This window comes from Microcebus murinus, chromosome 18 (genome assembly GCF_040939455.1).
Source record: "Microcebus murinus isolate Inina chromosome 18, M.murinus_Inina_mat1.0, whole genome shotgun sequence".
NCBI lineage: Eukaryota > Metazoa > Chordata > Mammalia > Primates > Cheirogaleidae > Microcebus > Microcebus murinus.
In genome coordinates, this window is record NC_134121.1 from 3,036,087 (window position 1) to 3,062,425 (window position 26,339).

Sequence of the window (26,339 nt, forward strand, 5' to 3'; positions counted from 1 at the left end):
GGAAGGCCCGAGCGAGGCTGGGAGGCGGGGAGCTAGCTCCCAGCGGCCTGGCGGGTGTGAGGGGCGCGCAGGAGAGCGGGCCCAGGGGCGGCCAGGCCGGAGCCCACAGGGCCTGGCCCACAGCTGACGCCTGGCGCGAGGCCAGGCCTGGCCGCGCTCTGCGCAGGAGGGCGGTCGCGGACCCCGATCCGGCACGGCCACCCGCCTGGGCCGAGCGGGCGGGCGCGGCGGGGCGCAGCCCGCGGGGCGAGGGGAAAACCCAGGAAGCGCGCCCAGCTCTAACCAAATCGGGGCTAATAATAGCCGTCCTGAGTGCCGGCAGCAGACGCCCTGCGGAGCCGCCGGCAGGAGCCGCGTGAGTAGCGGGCGCGGGGGCCGCGGGGGGCGCGGGGGGCACGTGAGTAGCGGGCGCGGGGGGCGCAGCGGGGCGGGCGGAGGCGGGGTGCGGAGGGACAGACACGGGTGAGCGTGGGGGGGGGCGGGCGTGCAGGGTGGAGGTGAGGGGCGGACGGGCCGGATGAGTGGGGGGGCAGGTGAGTGTGGGTGAGGGGGGCGCAGGTGAGTGTGGGTGAGGGGGGCGCAGGTGAGTGTGGGTGGGGGTCTCAGGTGAGTGTGGGTGAGGGGGGCGCAGGTGAGTGCGGGTGAGGGGGGCTCAGGTGAGTGTGGGTAGGGGGCTCAGGTGAGTGTGGGTGAGGGGGGCGCAGGTGAGTGTGGGTGGGGGGCTCAGGTGAGTGTGGGTGGGGGGGCGCAGGTGAGTGTGGGTGAGGGGGGCTCAGGTGAGTGGGTGAGGGGGGCTCAGGTGAGTGTGGGTGAAGGGGGCTCAGGTGAGTGTGGGTGAGGGGGGCGCAGGTGAGTGTGGGTGGGGGGCTCAGGTGAGTGTGGGTGGGGGGGCGCAGGTGAGTGTGGGTGGGGGGCTCAGGTGAGTGTGGGGGGGCTCAGGTGAGTGTGGGTGGGGGGGCGCAGGTGAGTGCGGGTGAGCGCGGCGTGAGGCTGACGGGGCGGGCACGTCTGGCCTTCCAGACAGGCGCCCGGGCCAGGTTGCCACGCGGGCAGGGCCGGCCTGTGACCGCGCCACCCTGCCCCTGTCGCATCGTTTTAGGGCTGATCCCAAACATTCCCCTGTTTGATCTGTGAACGCCTTGGGATCTATGGCTTAAAACAGAAACCCAAAGCGAACCGTCTACGGTTGCGGGTCGAGAGGAGCCACCCCGAGCACCCGCAGTCCCCGCGTCGGCCGGCGCGCCCATGTCTTTCCCGGCGGTTCGGGGTGTGTGAGTCTAGAACCGCGCCGTCCGCCTCTTGATTCTTTTTCCTTGCTGATCATTTGTGGAGGAAACAAATGCTTATCAGGGATGCTTGTCAGGGCGGGTCCCCAGGGCTGTGTGAGAGGCTCGGCTCCCTCCCCGTGCGCACGGAGCGAGGCGCGGAGCTCGCCTCCGTCCTCGTGCGCGGCGGCCGCGTCCCAGGCTCGCACCCAGGCAGGGGCCGATGCACAAAGTGCTGAGGGAGTCGGACAAGGCAGTGACCAGAGGCCACCTTGACACAGGATGAAACTGGCCAGAGCCCTGGGCCCCTGAGTCGGGAACCAGCCGGGACTTTGAGCCCGGTGCTGCAGCGCCAGCCCTGGCCGGGGCTCAGGAGTTCCAGCTCCCACTGTTCGCACACCCACTCTGTGACCTTGGACAAGCCCCTTCTCCTCAACTGCAAAATGAAGAACACCATCTGTCCCGCCAAATGTCCCTCAAAAACACAAAAGTGCTTTGAACCTGCCAGGCCCCGTCTTGAAGAGTCCCAAACAAAGGCTCTGTGAAGGCCCGCAACTAAAGAAAAACACTTTGCCTTTCTTTAACCAGCATTTTCATACCAATTTGACCACAGAGGCCTTTCTTGATGCAGCACTTGTTAGCCCGCCAAGCATGTGAGGAAGCCCAGGCTCTAAGAATCATCCCCCTCGGCTGCTCTCTGCTCTCAGGGTGCAGGGCAGAGGCTGCCATCCTTCATCTGAGCCCTGCAGGCTGCGGGTGTGAGCCCAGCCTGCAGACCCAGCTTGCGGGGAGATTCTGCCTTTCTTCCCTGTCCATCAGTGGAGCTGCTTTCTCAAGCTTCTGTTCTGCTGCCTGGGGTCAGTCGTGGGGTTTTGGGATTTTAAGTGGGCCCAGATGGTGGGAGAGGAGGGGGCAGAGACTGCACCCTCTGGTGTCTGCCATCTGGTCAGCTGGGTACCATCTCCCAGCAGGTCCAGTGGCTTTGGCAGCTTCCAGGTGATGAATGGGGTCTTAGAACCTCTCCAAGCCTGCCCTTGTCCCATAAAACAAGGGACACACAGTGCAGTGGGGCGGGTAGTAGCTCCCTTCCTCTCCTCTCCCCCACCCAAAGGAGGGGAGAATTGGGGGTCTCTTTTTAATTTTGTTTGATCCTTTGTTTTTAAATTTGCTTTTGAAGAGACTGTATAACCATGTGGTTTAAAACCCAGAAAGTATAGGAAGATGCATAATAGAGAGCCTTCCTTCCCTCCGGTCTGCCTGTGCCCAGTGCCTGACTCCCTGAGAACAAGCAGCTTGATCGTGGTATAATTTGCATGCCATAAATTCACCCATTTAAAGTGTACAATGCAGTGGTTTTAGCATAGTTACAGCGTTGTGCAACCATCACCATAATCTAATTTGAGAACATTTTGATCATCTCAGAAAGAAACCTTATCAGTCTTCACTCCTCCTCAGCCCCAGCCCCAGGCTACCACTGATCTACTCTCTGTCTCTGTGGATTTGCCTAGGTGGGACACTTTATATACATGGAATCCTACCATATGTCCTAGCTTCTTCCACTTAGCATAATGTTTTCAAGGGTCATCCATGTTGTACCATGTGTGTGTACTTTATTTTTATAGCCAAATGATATTCCATTTTTATGGATATATCACATTTGGTTTATCCATTCATCAGTTGATAGACACTTGGGTTACTACTCCCTTTTGGCTATTATTATAAGGCTTCTTTTGTGTACACGTTTTGAGTGGACCTGTTTTCTTTTCTCTTGGATAGATAGATACCTAGGAATGGAATTGCTGAGTCATATGGTAATTCCATCTTTAATATTTTAAGCAACTGCCAAACTGTTTTCCAAAGTGGCTGCGCCATCTCATGATCCCATTTAATGCATAAGGGTTCCAGCTCTCCAACACTTGCCATCGTCCATCTTTCTCATGATAGCTATCCTAGTGGGTGTGCAGTGGTATCTCAGTAGGGTTTGGGTTTGCATTTCCCTAATGACAAATGATGTTGAGCATCTTTTCATGTGTCATTCATGTATCTTTTTGACATTTAGGTCTGTGATCCATTTTCAGTTAATTTTTTGTGTATGGTGTGAGATAGGAGTCCAAATTCATTCTTTTGTATGTGGATATCCAGTGGAACGAGCACCATTTGTTGAAAAGACTACTGTTTTCTCCCCTTGAATTGTCTTGGTACACTTGTTGAAAATCAATTGATCATAAATGGAGGCTTTATTTCTGGACTCTGAATTCTATTCTTTGATTTATGTCTATCTTTAGGCCAGTCCCACACTATTGTGATTACTGTTGCTTTGTAGTAAGTTTTGAAGTTGGGAAGTGTGAGTCCTCCAACTATGTTTTACTTTTTCAAGATTATTTTGGCTTTTCTGGGTTTCTTGCATTTCCATGTGAATTTTAGGATCAGCTTGTGAAATTCTGCAGGAACGCCAGCTGGGAGTTTGATTGGGATTGCAATGAATCTGTGGAACAATTTGGGGAGTATTGCCATCTCAGCAATATTAAGTCTTTTAATCCATGAATATGGGATGTCTTTCTATTTATTTAAATCTTCTTTAATTTCTTTCAGCAATGTTTTGTAGTTTTTAATGTATAAGTCTTACATCTCTTTCATTAAATTTCTTCCTGAACATTTTATTGAAAACAGTTTTAGTTTTTTACAGAATTTCTTTATGCATCATATACCAACACTTGCAAATATGGATTAGAACTTTTCCCCTTTTGGTGTGTGTGTGGGGACAACCTATGAGCCATAATGTTATGTATCTTGTTTTATTTTTGCTTTTTTCATTTACTATATCATGGAATTCTTTCCACAACAATATATAAAGAGCTTCCTCATTCTTTTTTTTTTTATATATATATAGCTGTGTAATAGTCTAGTGTATAAGTGTATTGTAATTTACCCAGTCAGTCCCCTACTGATGGACATTTGGGGTATTTTCCTTCTTCTGCTATTGTGAACATTGTTGCAATTAATTTACCATTTCACACTGCATGATAAATTGTGGAGTTTGATCTCTGGGTCAACGGGTAAATACATCAGTAGTTTTGACAAATGTTGCCAAATTGCCTTCCATGAGGTCATCCTTGTTTGTTGTCCTTCCATAATGAACAAGAATGCCATTTTCTTCATGGCTTTGCCAATAGAAGGGATTATTAAACGTTTGGATTTTGAACAGTCTATGAGGGGGAAGAGTGTATCAGTGTAGTTTGAATTTGCCTATCTTTGCGAACAAGACAAGCGTCTTTACATCATGTCTCCCTATCTGTGAACTGTCTGCTCTTGACATTTGCTGATTTTTCTGTTGGGTAGCTGGTCTTTCTTTGTTTACCTTTTAGATATGAGATATAAATGATTTGTTCTCATTTTTCATATGTCTTTGGACTTTCCTTAAGGTGTTTATTGCCAAGAAGATTTTTTGTTTCCTTGGTTTGTTTTGTGCATTCTATTTCATCAGTCTTTTATGGATTTTTGATTTGGGGTCATAATTAGAAAGGCCTTTCGTACTCCAAGGTTGTAAAGCAATTATCAGATAGTTTCTTCTCTATAAGTTTTTATATGTTTATTATTTTCACATTTAAATATTTGGGTTGTTTTTTTTTGTTTGATCTGAGGGATATTATTTTCCATGCTTGTTTCCGGCCCAGTCATTCTATTGCCAAGAATCCTTTCTCCCAAGTTTTGAAAGCAGAAGCCGGGACATGTGCTTCTCCCCTCCCACAGGACACCTCCCGTCCTCCCTGGAGGAAATGCAGGCAGGGCCCCGGGGCTGCTGATAAAACTCAAAGATTACTCTCCCCAGCTCTCTGTTAACATAAAATACAATACATGATGAGAATGCGCTTGCTTTTCATTTCACAAGTCTTTACTGAGGACAACTATATGTAAGGAATCCAGTCATTTATGAGCATTTTCCAGCACCTGCTGTGTGTCTGGTATTACTGAAGGCGCTGGATTCGGAGATGAAGGAGACAGTGGAAGGAGGCAGAATGGTGTGCCCCACAATGTCAAGTTACCAACAAGAAATAATACCTGGTATGGGTGCCACAAATTCAGGTTCTGGGAGAGCAGTTCCCAGGCCTGGAACACTCACTTGATGCTACTGGCATTATTAATAATTATCATTGATATTATGATTATTTTATTATGAAATGATCACTAACCCATTATACTTCATACCATTTATATCAGAATAATAATGCCCAATAGCAACAGCTGTGTCTCAGGCCAGCTGTATCTTGTCATGTGCATGCCTGTAAGGAGCTCTACAAAAGAAAGCCTAGCATCCCCGCTTCACAGCTCAGGGAAGCCAAGGTTAGCACCACCCAGGCCTCCCGGGGTGAGTCAGCGTGCTCTCCCCACCACGACACTTCGCTCCCACACACACTGTGTTGCTGAACTGTGGCAAATCAGTTTTCAAAATGAGCTGACAGGTGGCAAAAATTACAACGGGTAGATACGGCCGCCCCCATTTCACACAAAAAAACCTGAGAAAGCCACTTGACTCATCCTCTCTGGTGAAGTTCTTCTGACTTCAGATCCGGCATGGAATGGGGCTCTCAGCCCTGAGTATCTCTGCGGGTGGGTTCTGGGTGGGGAGCAGGCGGCAGAGCTAGATCTTAGAGCTGCTTTCAGCAGTTCAGAGTGGCCTGGCGAGAGATCATGTACAGCTAACAGAAATGAAGGCCGGGCGCGGTGGCTCACGCCTGTAATCCTAGCACTTTGGGAGGCCGAGGTGGGCGGATCGCTCAAGGTCAGGAGTTCAAAACCAGCCTGAGCGAGACCCCGTCTCTACCAAAAATAGAAAGAAATTAATTGACCAACTAAAAATACATATACAAAAAATTAGCCGGGCATGGTGGCGCATGCCTGTAGTCCCAGCTACTCGGGAGGCTGAGGCAGTAGGATCGCTGAGCCCAGGAGATTGAAGTTGCTGTGAGCCAGGCTGACCCCACGGCACTCACTCTAGCCTGGGCAACAAAGTGAGACTCTGTCTCAAAAAAGAAATGAAAAGCTCTCTCCTCCTCTCCTTCTTTGTGATTAACAAAAGCAAACTTGTGGGGTGAGCATCTGCTCTCATGCCTGTCACCCAGTTTCCACACACCCCCTTTCTTCACGCTAGGACTGTCTCCTTCCCACCCCTGCCCCATGACAGCCCAGCTCGCAGCTCCAGCCCAAGTTTGTAATCGGTGTTTGCTTGAGGGAGGGCTAAGATATTCATCCTGCACGTTGCCGCTGAGGGGCTTTGTGGGAGGATGCTGGCAAGCAGGAGTGGCCACAGCGTCTGCTGCTGCTTTGTCTCGTGCTAGTCATCTTGTGTAAGTGGAATCATTCAGTATTTTTCCCTGTGTGATTAGCTTATTTCACTTAGTATAATGTCTTCAAAGTTCATCCATGTTGTGGCATATATCAGTTCTGTGTTCATTTTAATAACTGAATTATATTCCATTGTGTACATATAATACATTTTGTTTATCCATTCATATGTTGATGAATAATTGGGTTGTTTCCACCTTTTGCCTGTTGTGAGTAATGCTGTTCTGAGTGCTGGTGCACAAGTATCTGTTTGAATGCCTGCTTTCAGTTCTTCTGGACATATACCTCAGAGTGAATTACTGGGTTATATAGTCATTTTATATTCAGGTTTTTGAGTAACCACTAGACTTTTCCATAGTGACTACATTGTTATGCATTCCCATGAGTTATGCATAAGAGTTCCAATTTCTCCATATCTCTAACACTTGTTATTTTCTAATTTTTTGATAATAGCCACCCTAATGGGTATGAAATTATATCTTATTGTGGTTTAAATTTTCATGTCCCTAATGACTGATGATGTTGAGCATCTTTTCACATGCTTGTGGACTGTTTATTTATCTTATTTGGAGAAATGTTGATTCAAATCTTTTGGCCAGTTTTGACTTGAGTTGGTTTTTGTTGTTGAGTTTAGGCACTCTTTGCATATTCTGAATATCAATCCCTTGTTAGATATATGATTTGCAAATATTTATTCCCATTCTGTGGGTTGTCTTTTTACTCAGTAGTATCCTTTGATGTACAAAAATTTTTCATTTTGCTGAAGTCCAATTTATCTAATTTTTCTTGTGTTTCCTATGCCTTTGGTGCTATAGCCAAAGTGTCATTGCCAAATTCAGCATATGAAGATTTTCTGCTATGTTTTTTTCTAAAAGTTTATAGTTTTAGCCCTTACTTTGGGCTAAAATCTATTTGGGGTTAATTTTTGTGTAGGTGTTAGGTAAGAGTTCATCTTCATTCTTCATATCTGGATATCCAGTTTTCCCAACACTGTTTGTTTAAAACACTGTCCTTTCCCAATCAAATAGAATTTTTAGGGTTTTCTACATATAAGATTGTGTTTTCTGTGAATAGATAATCGTATGTCCTCCTTTCCAATTTGGATACCCTTATTTCTTTTTATTTTTCTTGCCTAAGTGCGCTGGCTAGTACTTCCAGTGCTGTGTTGAATAGAAACAGTGAGAGTATGTATCCTCATCTTGTTCCTGTTCTTAGGGGAAAGCTTTCAATCTTCTACTCTTGAGCATGTTGTTAGCTATGGGATTTTCAAATATGGCCTTTATCATGTTGAAGAAGTTACTTTCTTTTCCTGCTTTATTGAGTATTTTTATTATGAAAAACTGTTGGATTGTATATATGCTTTTTCTGCGTCAATTGAAATGAGAATGTACTTTTTTCCTTCATTCTCCTTTTTTTTTTTTTTTCTGAGATGGGGTCTCACTATGTCACCCAGCTGGTCTCAAACTCCTGGACTCAAGCAATTCTCCCACCTCAGCCTCCCAAGTAGCTGAGACAACAGGCATGTACCACCATTATTTATTCCTTTAATGTGGCACATTATATTGATTGACTTTTCTATATTGAATCATCATTGCACTCCAGGAATAAATCCCACTTTGTTATAGTAAATAATCCTTTTAATATGATATTGGATTCAATTTGCTAATATTTTGTTGAGGATTTTTGCATCTATATTCATCAGGCATATTGGTCTGTAATTTTCATTTCTTGTGATGTCTTTATTGGGCTTTGGTATCAGTGTAATGCTGACCTCCTATACTGAGTTAGGAAGTGTCCCCTATTTTTGGCTTTTGCAAAAGTTTTGAGAAGGATTAGTGTTAATTCTCCTTTAAATGTTTTGGTAGAAATCACCAGTGAAGCCATCTGGTCCTGGGCTTTTTGTTGGAAGGTTGCTGATTACTTATTCAATCATCTTACTAGTTATAAATTTTCTATTTCTGCTTGTGTCAGTTTTGGTTATCTTGGGGATTACAATTAACATCTTAAATTTATAACACTTTATTTTGAATAATACCAACTTAATTTCAATAGGATAGAAAAACTCTGCTCCTATACATCTCTGTCCCTTCCCTTTATATCGTTATTGTTGCATTTTACATCTTTGTGCGTTGTATGACCATTAACGTAGGTTTATAATCATTGTTTTATGCATTGCCTATTAAATCATATAGGAAAAAATAGGAGTTACAGACCATACCAAAAATATGATAATTCTGGCTTTTATATTTTCTAAAATACTTACCTTTACCAGTGTTTTTAATTTTTTCTGATGGCTTTAAGGTGCTGTCTAGTGCACTTTCATCTCAGTCTGAAAGATCCCCTTTAGCCTCTCTCGTAGGGCAGATCTACTGCTGATGCACTCCTCAGACTTTATCTGGAAATGCCTTAGTTTGTCCTTCACTATTAAAAGATAGTTTTACAGAGTGTACAATTCCCGTTTGTTTGTTTGTTTTCTATTAGGACTTTAAGTATATCATCCTACTACATTTTGGGCCCTGTGGTTTCTGAGGCAAAATCAGCTGTGAGTCTTACTGAGGGACCCTTGTATATGACAAGTTATTACTCTCTTGCTGCTTTTGCAGTTCTCTCTTTATTCTTGTGTTTCCACAGTTTTATGGGAATATGTCTTGGTGTGGATTCTTTGAGTTTTTCCTGCTTGGAGTTTGTTGAGCTTTTTGAATGTGTATATTGGCATGTTTCCTTAGATTTGGGAAATTCTGGAAATTATTTCTTCAAATATTTTTTTCTGTCCTTTTTGTTCTTCTCCTTCTAGAACTCCTATAAGTACATATTGGTACATTTGGTGGGGTCCTGCAGGTCCCTCAGGCTCTATTCAATTTTCCTCAATCTTTTAAAATTTTTGCCCCACAATTATTTTAATTATTTTTTAAATTCACCGATCCTTTATTTTCCTACTCAAATTTGTTGATAGATTCCTTCAGTGAATTTTTCATTCCAGTTATTGGATATTTCAGTTCCAGAATGTTTGGTTCCTTTAAGAAAAAACAGGCCATTTTTAGAGCAGTTTAGGTTCACAGAAAAATTGAACAAAAACACAGAGTTCCCAGATAGCCCTGCCCTCCCTCCACCCACAGACAGCTGCTCCCACTGTCAGCACCCCCACCAGAGGGTACAGTTGTTACAATTAATGAACCTGCACTGATACACCGTTACCACTCAGCGCAGTTTGTGCTAGCGTTGACTCTTGGTGCTGTTGTGCTGTGGGTTGGAACAAATGCATATTGATATGTGTCCACGAATGTACCTTACAGACTGGTTTCCCTTATGTAAAAATCCTCTGTGCTCTGTCTGTTCATCTCTCCCTTCCCATAACCCCTGGTCACCACTGATCTTTTTATTATTTCCCTAGTTTTGACTTTTCCAGAATGTCATCATAGAGTTGGAATCATACAGCAGACTTTATAGCTTTGTTTATCTCACTTAGTAATATGTATTTCAGGTCATTCCATATCTTCTCATGGCTTGATAGCTCATTTTTTTTAACATCAAATGATATTCTTTTGTCTGTATGTACCACAATTTATTTATACATTCACCTACTGAAAGATATTTTGGGTTTTTAAAAAATATTTTTAATTGTTAAAAATTTTTAAATTTATTTTTATTTTTTTAAGCTTTTTCTTTTTTTTATTCCTGAGACAGTGTCTCACTCTGTCACCCAGTCTGGAGTGCAGTGGCATGATCACAGCTCACTGCAGCCCCAAAGTCCTGGGCTCAAGACATGCTCCTGTCTCAGCCTCCGCAAGTGCAGGGATTGCAGGCAGAGCCGCCCGGCCTGAAGCACATTTTGTTGCTTTCAAGTTTTGGTTCCTTTTTTACAACTTCTGTCTCTTTATTCATATTCTCATTTTGTTCATATACTATTTTCCTGATTTCCTTTAGTTCTTTGTCTATAGTTTCCTTTAGCTCACTGAACATATTTAAGACAAATCTTGATTTAACATCTTTGACTAATAATTCCAATGTGCAGGCTTAGAAATGGCTTCTGTCACATTCTTTATTTACCATGAATGCGACACAGTTCCTGCTTCTTTGCCTAATTTGTAATTTTTTTTTTGAGTACTGGACATTTTGAGTTGTGGTAACTCTAGAAATTGAATTTTACTGCTCTTCGGGGATTGCTGAGTCTTGCCGGTTAAGGGCTGGAGCCATCTCTTTATTACTTTTCCAAACTTTTGTTTTTAAACTTTATTTTTTTCTGATTTTATTCTTATTTTTGCACAGTATATATTTCTTGTTATATGTGGTCACGAAAGTTTCCGTTCTTTTATCTCTGCAGTCAGCCAGCGACCTGGCAAAGATTTCCACTGCCTCTTTAAATCCCCTAAAAGCCACTCCAGCGGTTTCGGGTGGAAGCAGTAGCTGTCGTCTTCCATGCCGGCTCCTCAGTGATTAACAGCCATGTCAGAAACCAGAACCACAACCCCAGTATTTGGAGAACAGGGTCCTTCTTGGCCACCCTGGCCCCAGAAGCTGCACCGGGAACTTGGGCAGTGTCCCTACCGCAGCCTGCGTGGGGCTTAGGACCTTGGAATGGCAGTGACTGTCACGGAAAAGGCTGAAATTCACCCAAATCCCTGAAATTTACCACGCAGCTCTCTCCTAGACAACTCCAGAGTTCCAAAATAGTTGCCTCGAATGGCTGCTGCTTGCCCCATAGTTGTTCAGCGGGAGGGGCAGACTCCTCAAGCTTCCTGCTCCACCGCCTTCCCTGCTGTTGCCCTCCTCACGTCCCTGTGTTGGGGTGTCCCCCACTTCCTAACTGGCAGCGTTTACGGATGACCTGCTTGTTCTGAAAAAATATTTTGGAATTTCTCCAGTGCTCTCTGGCACGTCTCAGTCTCTGGTGCTCCTGAGAGTCACGACAGTGCACCCTGGTGTGGGTTTGCTGTGCAGGACACACAGTCAGCTCTTTCAGTGTGGACGCGCCTGTCCTTCAAATCATTACTCAACCTTTGAACCTCCTGAACTGATTCCAAAATTTTATATCTTTTGTCTCCTATTTTCTTTTTTTTTTTTCATTTATTTTTATTTCAGGCTATTATGAGGGTACGAACATTTGGTTACATTTTATGTCTTTGCCTCAACCAAGCGAGGATTAGAGGCGTGCCTTTCCCTCTACAGTGCTCACTGTGTTCACTGGTTGAGAGTTCACCCCATGCCAACCCCCAATCCCTGGAGAATATTACTACTGTGTGGCACCATAGTGTTGATCAGTCAGTGCCGATTTGATGGCGAGTGCATGTGGGGCCTATTCTGGCAACTTGTGATACCTCACTTTGGAGGACGGGCTCAATCTCAATCCAGGAAAATATAAGAGGTGCCAGATCACTATCACTTCTTATAATTGAGTAATATTCCATCATATACATATATCAAATTTTAATAATCCACTCATGAATTGATGGACACTTGGGTTGTTTCCGCATTTTTGCAATAGTGAATTGTGCTGCCATAAACATGCGGGTGCAGGTGTCTTTATTATACAATGTCTTTTGCTCTTTTGGGGAGATGCCTAATAGTACCATTGCTGGATCGAATGATATTTCTATTTTTAGCTCTTTGAGGTATCTCCAAATTCTTTTCCACAGCGGTTGCACTGATTTGCAGTCCCACCAGCAGTGTAAGAGTGTTCCTGTCTCTTCACATCCTCGCCAGCATTTGTTGTTTTGGGATTTTTTTGATAGAGGCCAATCTCACTGGGGTTAGGTGATATCTCATTGTGGTTTTGATTTGCATTTCCCTAATGATTAGAGATGTTGAGCATTTTTTTATATGCTTGTTGGCCATTATTCTGTCTTCTTTGGAAAAGATTCTGTTCATTTCTGTTGCCCATTTATTGATGGGGTTGTTTGATTTTTTCTTGTTGTTTTTTTTAAGTTGTAGATAGATTCTTGTTATCCTCCCTTTATTGGATGCATAGAGAGAAAATATTTCCTCCCATTCTGTAGACTGTCTGTTCACTCTAATGATAGTTTCCTTGCCTATGTAGAATCTTCTTAATTTGATCAGATCCCATTTATTTATTTTTGTTGCTGTGGTGATTGCTTCGGGGGGTCTTCTTCAAAAATTCTTTGCCTAGGCCGATGTGTGAAAGGGTTTTCCCAACATCTTCTTCTAGAACTCTTAAGGTTTCATGCCTTAGGTTTAAGTCTGTTGTCCATCTTGAATTGATTTAGGTGAGAGGTGGGGATCCAGTTTCAATCTTCTACATGTAGCTATCCAGTTTTCCCAGCACCATTTATTGAAAATACATTCTTTTCCCCAGTGTACATTTTTGTCTGTTTTGTCAAAGATTAGATTACCATATGTGGATGGTTTCATCTCTGGATTCTCAGTCCTGTTCCAAAGGTCTATGTCTCTGTTCTTGTGCCAATACCATATGTTTTAATTACTATAGCCTTGAGTACAGCTTGAAGTCTGGTAGACTGATACCTCCCAGTTTGTTCTTTTTACTTAAGATTGCTTTGGCTATACGAGGTCTTCTCTGGTTCCATACAAAGCATAGAATTATTTTTTCTCCATCTGTAAAGAATGATGATGGTACTTTGATAGGGACTGCATTAATTCTGTAGGTCACTTTAGGTAGTATGGACATTTTAATGATATTGATTCTACCAATCCATGAGCAAGATAGATTTTTCCATCTTTTTACATCTTCTATAATTTTTTTCTTAGTGTTTCATAGTTCTCCCTGTATATATCTCTCACATCTATCTTTAAATATATTCCTAGATATTGAATTTTCTTTGAGGCTATTGTAAAAGGTATTTTATATTTTTATTTGAATTTCAGCTTTGACTATTACTGGCGTATATGAATGCCTCTGATTTGTGTGTATTGATTTTGTATCCTGAGACTTCACTGAATTCATTTATCAATTCTAGGAATCTCTTGGTTGAATCCTTGGGGTTTTCTAGATACAATATCATATCTTTGGCAAAGAGTGAAAGTTTGCTCTTATCTGCCCCCGTTTGGATGCCCTTAATCCCCCTCTCTTGTCTAATTGCCCTAGCAAGGACTCCAGCACTATGTTGAATAGAAGTGGAGATAGTGGGCAAGCTTGTCTGGTTCCGGTTTTAAGTGGGAATGGTTTCAGTTTGTCCCCATTCAGTATGTTATTGGCCATGGATTTGTCATAAATGGACTTGATAATTTTAAGGTATGACCTGTCTATGCTTATTTTGTTGAGAGTTTTTATCATAAAGGTGTGCTGGACTTCGTCAAATTCTTTTTCTGCATCTATTGAGAGAATCATATGGTCTTTGTTTTTGCTTTTATTTATGAAGCAAATTGCATTTATAGAGTTGTGTGTGTTGAACCAGCCTTGCATCCCTGGAATAAAGCCCACCTGGTCATGGTGAATTATTTTTTTGATATGCTGCTGAATTCAATTTGCTAAAATTTTGTTGAGGATTTTTGCATCTATATTCACGAGGGATATTAGTCTGTAATTTTCTTTTTTTGTTGTGTCATTTGCTGGCTTTGGTATTAAGGTGATATTGGCTTCATAGAATGAGTTAGGAATGATACCGTCTTTCTCAATGTTGTGTAATAATTTCTGTAGTATAGATATATGAGTTCTTCTTTGTTATGTTTGGTAAAACTCTGAAGTGTAGCCATCTGGTCTGGGACTTTTCTGTTTTGGGAGGTTTTTAATTGCTGCTCCAATTTCTGAGCTTGAGATTGGTCTATTCAGAAATTCTGTTACCTCCTGGGTGAACTTAGGGAGGTAGGTTTTATGTTTCTAGAAATTTGTTCGTTTCCTCTCATTATGTAGTTTTGGGGCATATACGTTTTTATAGAAGCAATTCTCCAAGCAGTGAGATGAAAGCAACAAATAAACTACAAAAGAAAGCCTATCAGACTAACTGCAGATTTCTCAGCTGAAACTTTATAAACCAGAAGGGATTGGGTGCCTATCCTTAATCTTCTAAAACAGAATAATACCTAAACTAGAATTCTTAATCTGACAAAATTAAGTTTCATCTATGAGGGAGAAATAAAGTCCTTCCCAGACAAGTAATCACTGATGGAATTTGCAAAGACCAGACCAGCCCTACAGGAAGTACTCAGACCTGCATTATACACCAGACAGTGCAGTAGACACTCTTCAAAGTAAAATCATTCAAGAGTTAAAGGGTAGAACTTGGGTTTCATGATGACTCAAGGAGTAAAACAAAACAACAGGATTTTGCCTAACAATATGAATAGAAATCTACTTCAAATTTCAATCCTCTCAATAAATGTGAATGGCTTAAACTGTCCTCTGAAGAGGCATAGACTGGCAGAGTGGATAAAAATCCACAAGCCTCGTATCTGCTGCCTACAGGAAATGCATCTGACCCACAAAGTTGCCTTCAGGCTCAAGGCCAAGGGATGGAAAACTATCATCCAGGCAAATGGAAGTCAAAAGAAAGCAGGGGTAGCCATACTATTTTCAGATAACATAAGCTTTAAAATAACAAAAGTTAAAAAGGACAAAGATGGCCACTATATAATGGTGAAAGCGAAGATCCAACAAGAAGAATTAATAATTCTTAATATTTATGCATCCAACTCAGGACCACCCAGTTACATAAAGCAAACCTTGTCTGATCTAAATACCATGATAAACAATAATGCCATAGTTAGCAGGGGACTTCAACACCCCACTGAATGAACTGGACAGATCTTCCAAACAGAAAATAAGCAAAGAAATAATGAACAACAGAGCTCTTGAACAAACAGGTCTGGCAGATCTCTATAGAACATTTCACCCAAATAAAGCTGAATATAAATTATTCTCATCAGTCCATGGAACTTTCTCCAAAATTGATCACATACTAGGCCACAAATCAAACCTCAACAAATTCAAAAAAATAGAACTTATACCGTGTATCTTCTCTGACCATAATGGTATAAAATTAGAGTCAATTCCAACAGAAATACTCACCACCTCACAAAGTCATGGAAATTAAACAATCTATTGTTGAGTAACTATTGGGTCAAGGAGGAAATACAGAGGGAAATCAAGAGTTTCTTTGAACTAAATGAAAATGGAGACACAAGTTATCAAAACCTGTGGGATACAGCAAAAGCATTCCTGAGAGGAAAACTAATAACAATAAATGCTCATATCCAGAAAACAGAAAGCTCAAAAATCGACAATCTAATAAACAGTTTCAAGGAATTGGAAAAGGAAGAGCAAATCAATTCCAATCCTAGTAGAAGAAAAGAATAATAACTGAGATCAAAGCAGAGCTAAATGAAATTGAGAACAAGAGAATTATACGAAAGATCAGCAAAACCAAAAGCTGGTTTTTCGAAAAGATAAATAAAATTGACAGCCCTCTTGCTAGATTGACAAGAATTCAAAGGGAAAGGACTCTAATAAACTCAGTTAGAAAGGAAAAAGGAGGTCACAACAGACACGGTGGAAATACAAAACATTATTTTTTCTCCTGTTTTCTGGGAAATGTTTTCAATTACATCTTCCAACCCTTCTACCAGTATTTTTACCTGGATATTATATTTTTAATTTCTAATAATTTTAATTTGTGCAGGTGGGCCTTGACTGTGGGCTCACAACTCAGACTGAGGCACTGACAACTGACTGAGTTCTGGGTGGCTGATGCAGACACTTTGTATGGACGGTGTGAGCAGGCAGGGACTTGGCCATTTTCTGGAGAGAATCTCCCGCTTGGTCAGTGCCTCTAAGTCTTTTCCTTTGCATCCATTTTCCCGGAGCAGAGTCTTCTGACTTCCTGGCATTTGTAGGGTGAAGAGGGAGGTGTTTCTAGAAACCCTAGCTGCGGCACTTCTTAGGCAGGTGCAGGGGTGAGTAGGGAGAGGGGAGACTGACTTCAGGAGGAAGATTCTCACCCAGTCACCCTATTGCCAGGAAGGACCTTGCTGCTACCTTCAGCTCTACCTGAGGAGTCCTAGTCTTGTGCTTGTTAGGGACCGACCTTCCACAGCCCCACCGGACAGAAAAGCAGAGACATCGAGGATGCAGTCACACAAGAGGAGGTTTATTTTCTGGCTAGCCAGGGTCCAAGCCCCAGAGCACCAACACAGTGGCCACTCTCGCAGGCAAGGACCCCGACCGGAACAACAGCATGCCTTTTATCCCCACGGTGCACAAGCTGCGCACAAGCCGACTACGCGTGGATCATGTGTTGACCTTTAAAATGATTGGTTGCCCACTGTTGCCTTTTGAAATAATTGGCGGGTTGGTTGCCCCCTATTGCCTGATGGGCCAGTCGCCCGTGCTTCAATGACCTCATCCCATAATTCCCCCTACAGCGGTATAGCAAGCAAGCAATGACCAGAAGCAAAGGTTTGCCGTTAGCTCATTGCCCCACCCAAGTGAATTCCCGACAATTGGAAGAATTCCTCTGCCCTTCCTCTGTCCTACAAATGCCTCTGCCCTACAGTGCTCAGGTGGGCGAGGGGCTGCACCCGCCTGGGAATGGGGACCTGCTTGGAGTCAAGCCCTTTCTACTTGAGTTTCCATAGCGTCACGCCTCCTGCCAGTCGCCACTTGTCAGAGACATCTGGCGCCTCAGTGCTGGACACTTGCTGGAGTCCTGTGGCTCAAAATGGCTTCCATGCCCTGTGGGCATAAACATGGAGAGAGCTTCACCTGCACCCAGGCATTTCAGTCCTGCCACCTTCCAAAATGTTGCTGACACCTGTTCCCTGCCATAGAAACTTCTGCCATTCCCTGCATCTTTGAGGACAAATGTGCTTGCTGTCAGCATATACGGTTTCAGGAGGGAAGGAAGATAAGCCCACATGTTTGAACTGCCGTGCTAAACAGGAGACCACAGTCTTTTCTCAGTTTGCTTTCATTAAAGAATAAAGAAATGCCTTGCAAAATGCGTAAAAGGAGAATTTGCTAGGGGAAGCAAATGTCATGAAATCAGACCAGATTGTAGCGGAGACGATGCGTCACGCTGCGGAAGACTCGCAGCAATAGGAAAACACTGCACAGACAGCAGGGTGCGGGGCAGTCTCAGACCAGACGCAGAAGACCAAGTAGCAACAAGTCCAACAGCAGTTACCTCTGACAGTGCTACTGGATGGGAGGGGCCCAAGGGAGTGCAGGAAAAGAATGTTCTAGATCTCCATGTGGGCTGTACAGACACAGGTGTGTGCATTTGTAAAATTTCACCAGGCTACATCCTTAGGGTCTGTGCACTTTAACATGTCATTGTGTGTGTTTCATAGCTCAGTAAAAAAGGAAAAGGGAAGGGAATTGGCATTTATTGAGTCCTTGCTGTATGAGAGGCACTTACCAGGTTTGCTTTTTAAAAATTCATTCATTTAATGAGCACCTACCCTGTCCTAAGCACTGGCAGTTTCTGAGGACCCAGCAATGAACACAGCTGGGCAGAGTTCCTGCCACATGACACACACAGTGAGTGCAGGGGACACTATCCAATAGCCACACATGTAGAAGGAAAATGACTACAGTGACAAGTTGAGGGTGTTGTGAGTGTATAGAACAAGGGCTGTGCCCTAGTCTGGGGGAAGGGTCAGAAAGGTTTCCTTGAGGAACTAAAGTTTAAACATGGATCTCCAGGATGAGGAGGAAATAACCAGTGAGGGGTGGGGGGGTGGGGCAGAAGAGCATTTTATGCAAAGGGAAAGCACAGGTCCTGTGGTAGGAGGGCACAGAGCAGGGCTGAGCACGGCACTGCTGATTGGGGGGGGGGGCTCAGAACCACTGTTTCACAGATGAGGAAACAGAGGCTCAGAGAGGAGGCTGCCCCAGATTGCCCAGTGAGCACAACTGGGGTTGGAAGTCTGTGGGCCGTGAGCAGGACTGCTGGGCTCCAGTCAAGAATAGGAGGCTGGCCGGGCGCGGTGGCTCACGCCTGTAATCCTAGCTCTCTGGGAGGCCAAGGCGGGCGGACTGCTCGAGGTCAGGAGTTTGAAACCAGCCTGAGCAAGAGTGAGACCCCGTCTCTACTATAAATAGAAAGAAATTAATTGGCCAACTAATATATATAGAAAAAAATTAGCCGGGCATGGTGGCGCATGCCTGTAGTCCCAGCTACTCAGGAGGCTGAGGCAGGAGGATTGCTTGAGCCCAGGAGTTTGAGGTTGCTGTGAGCTAGGCTAACGCCACAGCACTCACTCTAGCCTGGACAACAAAGCGAGACTCTGTCTCAAAAAAAAAAAAAAAAGAATAGGAGGCTGGGCTGCGGCGGCTGCCCACAGACCCCATCTCTACTAAAAATAGAAAGAAATTAATTGGCCAACTAAAAATATATAGAAAAAATTAACCAGGCATGGTGGTGCATGCCTGTAGTCACAGCTACTCGGGAGGCTGAGGCAGAAGGATTGCTTGAGCCCAGGAGTTTGAGGTTGCTGTGAGCTAGGCTGACGCCACAGCACTCTAGCCTGGGCAACAGAGTAAGACTCTGTCTCAAACACACACACACACACACACACACACATATATACACACACATATATACCTCACACTCCTGCCCTTTAGCTCCACAGGGCCTGCGGACTGCAGACCGGGTGGCTATGGGCCCCTGCCCCAAAGAGCAGTACTGGGAGCCCCTGCTGCACCGCTGCATCTCCTGCAAATCTACCTGCAACCATCGGAACCAGCACACCTGTACAGCCTTCTGCAGTGAGTTCTGGGGCCTGAGCCCAGGGGCCAGCTGATAACCCTCCCCCCTAGAACCCGTCTGGCCCCACTGCAGTCAGGTAGCTGAGGAGGGGCGGTGGGAGGTGTACAACCTGGCCTCTTCACTCCTTTGTCCTTCTGCTCTGGTCACACTGCCTCCTTTCAGTTTCTTGAACATGCTGCGTCCTTTTCTGCCTGCAGCCCTTTGTACATGCTGTTCCTTCTGCCTGGAATGCATTTCCTCAATTCATCCTTCTTCAGCTCCCTCCTCCCCAGTCTTCAGGTCTCAGCCCGATGTCAGAAGTCGTCTCTGACTACCCAGTAGAAATTGGGCCCTCCTTGGCCACGGTTGTTACTTTCTTTTGAAACTTTTTATTGTAGAAATTATCAAACATATACATAAACTAGGAGGCCAACGCAGGACAATTGCTTGAGCCCTGGAGTTCAAGACCAGCCTGAGCAAGAGGGAGACCCCATCTCTACTAAAAATAGAAAGAAATTAATTGGCCAACTAAAAATATATAGAAAAAATTAACCGGGCATGGTGGCGCATGCCTGTAGTCACAGCTACTCGGGAGGCTGAGGCAGGAGGATTGCTTGAGCCCAGGAGTTTGAGGTTGCTGTGAGCTAGGCTGACGCCACAGCACTCTAGCCTGGGCAACAGAGTAAGATGCTGTCTCAAACACACACACACACACACACACACACACATATATATATATACACACACATATATATACACACATATATATACACACACATATATATACACACACATATATACACACATATATACACACACACATATATACACACATATATACACACACATATATACACACATATATATACACACATATATACACACACACATATACACACACATATATACACATATACACACACAAATATATATATACACACACATATACATATACACACATATATACACACACACATATATATACACACACATATATACACACACACATATACACACACATACACACACACACACACACACACACACACAGACAGGATGGCATAGTAAACCCCATGTATATCAGCGTCAAAAATCATAAAAATTCTGCCTTGTAATTTCCCAGTCAATTTTTTTTGGCTGGGTATTTTAAAGCAAATCCAAGACCTCATATAATTTTACCTGTAAATACTAGATCATGAATCTCTAATACAAAAGGACCTTTAGAACATAACCTTTATATCTTACCACCCCCAGCAACAGAAATAATTCCTTGACATAATCTACTACTCAGGCCATATCCAGTTTGAGGGTCTTGAAAAATATCTGTTACTTGCTGTTCTTTTTTATAGCTTGTCATTTTCCATGATAGAACTTACCATGATTTGCTATTATGTTCTTTTGTGTGTCTGTTCTGTGTCTGACTCACCTGGTAGACTGTGAGCTCGCTGGTGGAAGGAACCGTGTCTGATTTGAGGCTAATACAGTGCCTGACACACATTAAGCAGAGCTCAGAGGGGCAAAGTGGTTTATCCAAGATCATACAGCTTAAAAGTAGAAATGTCAAGATTTGAACCCAGGACTCTGACACAAAAATCATGACTCTAAATCACTACGCATTAATGAATTATAATATTTGTTATTTCATCCCACAAATTACATGGACCCCTCTAGCCCCATGGAAATAGGAATCTAGCATGGCCCTTCAGAGAGAGTATCATCTAATGGGAGGAATGACTACATTTCAAGGCAGAAAGGGTAAGTACCATAAAAAGCCACAGTTGGGAGAGGCCACCTCCAGCTGATGGTGAACACACGGAGGAAGGGCCATAGGGATGGATTCACAGAGCTCACTGCAGTGGAAATCAGATGAGGGGAGGCGCACCCCCGAAGAGAGACCCGCATGAGCAAAGGCACCGGGCAGGGATTGTCTAGGCCTGAGGTAGAGGCTGGAGGGGCGTGAAATCAGGCACTGAGGGTCAGTGGTCTGGGACACTCAGGCACCACCTGTGACTGCCAGGCTGGGGCCACTAAAGAAGGGAGGGGGTCACAGAAAGCCCCAAGAATATCGCTGCAGGGCTGATGCTGGGTTGTGAGTGGCAGTCAGTCCCTGTGAGGGTCAGTGGGGCCCTGGGGACGGGGCAGAGCCAGAGCAGCAGAGGCCACTGGCCCCTTTGGGCCATCTGAGTATCCCGAGGCCCCAGTTCTATGATCTTGTCGGCCCCCCTTTGCTCTGTCGAGGACATAAGTGAGGATGGGTGTGTGCTGCGTTGTAAAGAGGCTTGCATGACACTCTACTCAGACGTCCCATTGCCTGAGCATTTGCTTGTGCCAGGCACTGCGCACAGCAGCCCTAAGAAGGCAGCGTTGCTGTTAGCCCACTCTTGGAAATGGAACCAAGGGCAAGACCACACTGCCTGCAAGTGGTGGAGCCATGGGTGGCCCCAAGCCTGTTTGGCTTTCAAGTTTGTGTTCTTAACCACTGTGCAGCACTGTCTCTGAAATGTGTCTATAAAATCTCTGTGCGAGCCATATTTTCATATAAATAGAATCTTATTTTAAAGAAAAAGGAAGCTTGCCTCTTTCACATAAAAACTTCCATGTTAAACATATTCTGAGGCTATTCATGGGGTAATAGATTTTTTTCAATGCACTCAAAGTTGTGTCCACAGTGCTCTCTGAAGGCAAGTGTGATTGGGCTTCACTTTCCTTGGCTTCTGTGCCTTGGCACTGATAACCTATTTAAGCTGCTGTCATTGTCAATTATTATTAAGACAGAAAATCACTATTGATGTGAGCTTTCCTACCTTCTTTCCAGTACCCTCCCCCAACTTGCTCAAGAGGATTCTGGTTTTTCCCCTACATTCTTTATGCTAATTTGAAATATGATTTTCCTTGATGAAGCTTGAAAAACACAAGTAAAGATCTAACATGACAGTGTAATCTAGATATGAATCTTAAAAGATAACTAGAAAATCCTTACATGTTTAGAAACTAAGAAATGCACTTTTGTAGAATCTATAAGTCAAAGAAGAAATAATGAAAAGTAAAAATATTTTGAAGTAGGTATAGGAAAAATACTAAATATCAAACTGCGTGTAATGCAGCTAAAACAATACTTAGAGGACAACACATAGCCTCCAATTTGTACCTTGTGAAAGATCTTGGCTTGCTCTGGGATTGCTTTTAGGGAATCAGACTATGATTTTTTTTTTTATTTTGATGTCCTTTGAGGCCAGACCCAGAGTTCCTACAGGTCTCTGTCATCCAGTAGCATCATTTGTTTCTGTCTCAGAGTCACTCAGCTGCCGCAAGGAGCAAGGCAAGTACTATGACTATCTCCTGAGGGACTGCATCAGCTGCATCTCCACCTGTGGACAGCACCCCAAGCAGTGTGCATACTTCTGTGAGAACAAGCTCAGGAGCAGAGTGAACTTCCCACCAGCGCTCAGGAGACAGCAGAGTGAGGAGGCTGAAACCAGGTCAGACAACTCTGGAAGGTACCAGGCATCAGAGCACAGAGGCTCAGAGGCAGGCCCAGGTAAGCCATCTGAGGTTGGCCTGTGTGGTGTCACACAGGGTCAGAATGGGTAGGAGGCCAGGCACCAGGCATGGATAAGGAGATTCTGCAGTGCAAGAAGTCCAGAGTCAAGGCAAATGACCAGAAGTTAGGGGTGTTATCCCAAGACAGAAAAACAATTTAGGCAAAATTTCCAGAAGTCTATGGGCAAGAAGGAAGCAGGAGAAAGGACCTGGCAGGTGAGAGCTTGTAATGGAGACTTGCAGCTGAGCAAGTTCTTGAAACACAAGGCAGCAGGTAACCAGCAGACCCACCTGTGCAAGCACTTGCATGAGGACGCCATCACCTGGCTTCCACCAACGCTTCAGGTGCCATTTACAGGCAAGAGAGCAATAAGAAGGTTTTACTGAAAAAGTTGGCAGTGGGAGATGGCCACTTTGGATGTGGCAAGAAGGGACCCATTGAACTGGGTGTCTACTAAATGCCAGGTGTTGGAAAGGGCCTAATTAATCCTCCCAGCAAACACCTTTTGGCTCACCTGCTCTGTGGCACCAGAAAGGATGGGAGGGGGTGCCATGTGGATCCTTAAATGCTTGAGGTGACATTTACACTGCTCTTGGCCTGTCCCTGGCTGTGGTTCTCAGGGCGCTGGTTGGTTTCTCTCCCCTGCTGTGACTTTCCTTGTGATAATGTCACTTCCGTGAGGCCAGGCCCCAGTGCCACAGCACCAAGGGGCAGGACAAGGAGTACATCCCGATGACGGCAGTTCTCCTGGGTCAGCCTGTCCTCTTACTCTTATTTGCTCTCTTGTCAGTTACCTGTTGCTGCATAACAAACTGTCCCCAAACTAGGGGGCTTTTGCTTCCTCAGGAGTCAGGGTTTGGCTGGGGTCAGCTGTGCTAGGCTGGATTGCCAGGTGGCTGTACTCCTTGTGTTCCCTCCTCCTCCTGGGACCAGTGTGCGGGTCAGGTTTGTCCCCCTGACAATGGCAGAGTGTAAGAGACAGGAACACAGGCCTCCTGCCGCCTAGGCTGGAGCTCGTATCACATCAGCAGACTGCATGTTGTTACTCAAACAAGCCACAAAGCCACCAGATTCTAGGGAGGGAAACAGAAGGCACATCGTGGTAGGAGAGCTGCAGACAGCTGGCAGCCATGGTGAGCCTGTAGCCAGGTGTAGTCTGGCACAGCGTCTCTCGTGGGAGGAACTGCAGATTCAGGAGCATGCAAGGGTGGCCAGCCCAGCCCCTCTGGCATTTGGTGACCTGCATGCCTTCCCTGCATTCAGTGATGGACTTGGTTTTCCCACCAAAGCTGCAGCCTTCCCACCTCCCATGCAACAGAGTCCCCTTCAGGCCTGCCCACTTTACAGGCTGGGAAACTAAGTCTCAAAATTCAGAGTAACTCACTGAGAGCCACGTCATGAGCGCCCAGCTGGGCTGGGACTCGAGCCAGTCTGTGGGTTCCATAGTTGGTCCACTCCGCCACAGCCAGCAGGCCCGGAGAGGTACCTGTGGGATTACCGTGAGATGAGGTCACCACTTCCTGCTGGTGACCACCAGCCAAGCCCCCCTCCCCAGAGGTGCTAGGCAGAACCTTGGGGCCAGTGGGTTCGCGATGCCACGCCTCCCCCTGCAGCACCAGCTACCCCACTGTGCCACGGTGTGGCCAGGGGACGCCATGGACCTTCTCACTGTGCCTCGCCCCTGCCCTGCATCTCTCTAACAGTCCCAGGTTTGTGTGTGCTGGCAGGGCAGGAGCCGGGCATGGCATGGACTGCAGACAGGAAGTACAGAGCCACACACCTGGGGGGACCCGATGTGGACCTGTTTGAGGGCGAGGAGCAGAGGACACCATGTGCCCATGCTGCTTCCGGCTGCACACAGTAGGGGGTTGATCTGTGCTGTCCCTGCATGGGCTCCCTGAGTTCTGCCACTCCCCACTCACCCCCATGCCTGCCAGGACCCTGCAGCCCCACTCCAGGTTTCTCAAGCACCCCCTAAATGCTGTCACTCCTTCGTCTGACACTGAACTGCAGAGGGCTTGCTGCGCACAGTGAGGCGGCAAAAGCAGGGCAGGTCCTGTGCCTGACCCCACAGAACTCGCAGTTGGAGGGACAGGCAGTGGAGGGACTGATGCAAATGGCCTCAGTGGGTGGGGGAAGTGGGGCAGGGAGGGCTTCCCCAAGGAGGGCCCTGAGGCCCACGGGAATGGCGTGTCACAGGTGGAGCCAGACCCTGGTTCTGTCCTTCACACACTCTGCGGCCTTGAGGAAGCTACCTAACCTCTCTGGGCCCTGGTTCTGGGCGGCTGAGGCCCCGAGGCTTGTAGGGAGGACGCTCCTGAGGTCCAGGAGTGCACAGCGCGCCATCTGCTCGCCAAGAAGGGAACCGTGTCTCCGAGACAGGGTGGAGCAGGCAGACGCTGCGAGGGGCAGGGACCAGGCTGTGTCGGCCATGAGGAGCTGTGTGCTGGGCGGGGCTCTCGGGAGGGTGAGACCTCCTGCATGGGGGTCCCAGCCGGTGGCGCGTGGTGGCCACTGGGCAGAACCAGGAGGGGCCGCAGCCCAGTCTGCTCTGAATGTGGAGAGCAATGACTCCACGTGTCCCCAGGGGGCCCCCGGAAGCCCTGCCACTCTGGGGGGGAGGCTCCCTGGGGGGGGAAGGGCACGCCTCCTGGGCTGGAAATGGCTTGAGACAGCAGGAAGGGAGAGCGGTGTATTGTGCTGAGTCCCCACCTCCCACCAGTGCCAAAGGAAGGGCCACCAACCTTCCTTGTCAGCTTGCCCAGATGTGGGGCAGCAGGGGAAGGGGGGCGGAGGCTTAAAAGGCTCACATACCAAAATACGGAGTCAGACCCTCCTCTAGGGAGAAGGCCAAAATACTTCCTTCTGGCCAGGGCAGGAAGGGAAGGTCCTGTGTGTAGGTCCCGAGAGGGGCAGTGAACACTCAGGGCTGGAGAGTGTGCCAGGAGGGCCAGGTGACAGAGGGCCCTGCTGGAGGCAGAGACAGGGTCAGCGTGGGGCTGCAGGGAGACCTCTGGGGTCCCTGGGTGGGTGGATGTGACGGTGGCCTCAGGGGCCCTGTGAGAGGCTATTTTGAGCAATGATGGAGGCCAGAGATGGAGGGGCAGCGCGTTGGCAAGTTAGGAGGAGATGGAGAGGCCCTCGAGTGCAGCCAGCGCGGAGCTGCTCGGCCACTCTGCGCTGCCCACCCCACAGGGCGCCCAAGACTGCTTCTTGGGACGACTGTTCTGAAATGCGTCAGAGCACACAGGGTTACAGAGCAACCATGGGCGTGGAGACACAGCTACCAAAACAGCAAACAAATTGTGACATCAGAGTTAACCTAGGTGCTTCTGTAGTCCTGCATTCAGTCCAGGGTGGCCAGATGACCACGATGATTTCAAACCAGTGTGCGCACACAGGTAACGGGCCTCTCTCGGTAACAAAGGCACGGCTGCTGTGTGCACCACTGAGGATTGGGGCCCCCACGTATCGTGGAAGCAAAGAGTAAATTTTAGGAGACTATTACAGAAAATGAACATTTGTTGTTACTTA

General features: G+C 46.0%; 1 protein-coding gene across 2 annotated transcripts in view; it reads left to right on the forward strand.

Annotated features, from left to right (window-relative positions):
* Positions 1–288: 288 nt before the first annotated feature.
* TNFRSF13B (TNF receptor superfamily member 13B) overlaps positions 289–26,339 on the forward strand; it is a 34,263-nt gene continuing 8,212 nt past the window's right edge. Inside the window, exons 1-3 of one of the 2 annotated variants that reach the window (XM_075994015.1) lie at positions 289–355; positions 19,141–19,284; positions 22,557–22,802. In XM_075994015.1, coding sequence (XP_075850130.1) covers positions 19,176–19,284; positions 22,557–22,802 — 355 coding nt within the window. In that variant the 5' untranslated portion in view covers positions 289–355; positions 19,141–19,175. Of the gene's footprint in view, positions 356–19,140; positions 19,285–20,935; positions 21,020–22,556; positions 22,803–26,339 lie in introns of those variants that run through there. The other variant, XM_075994016.1, reaches the window with a different exon arrangement.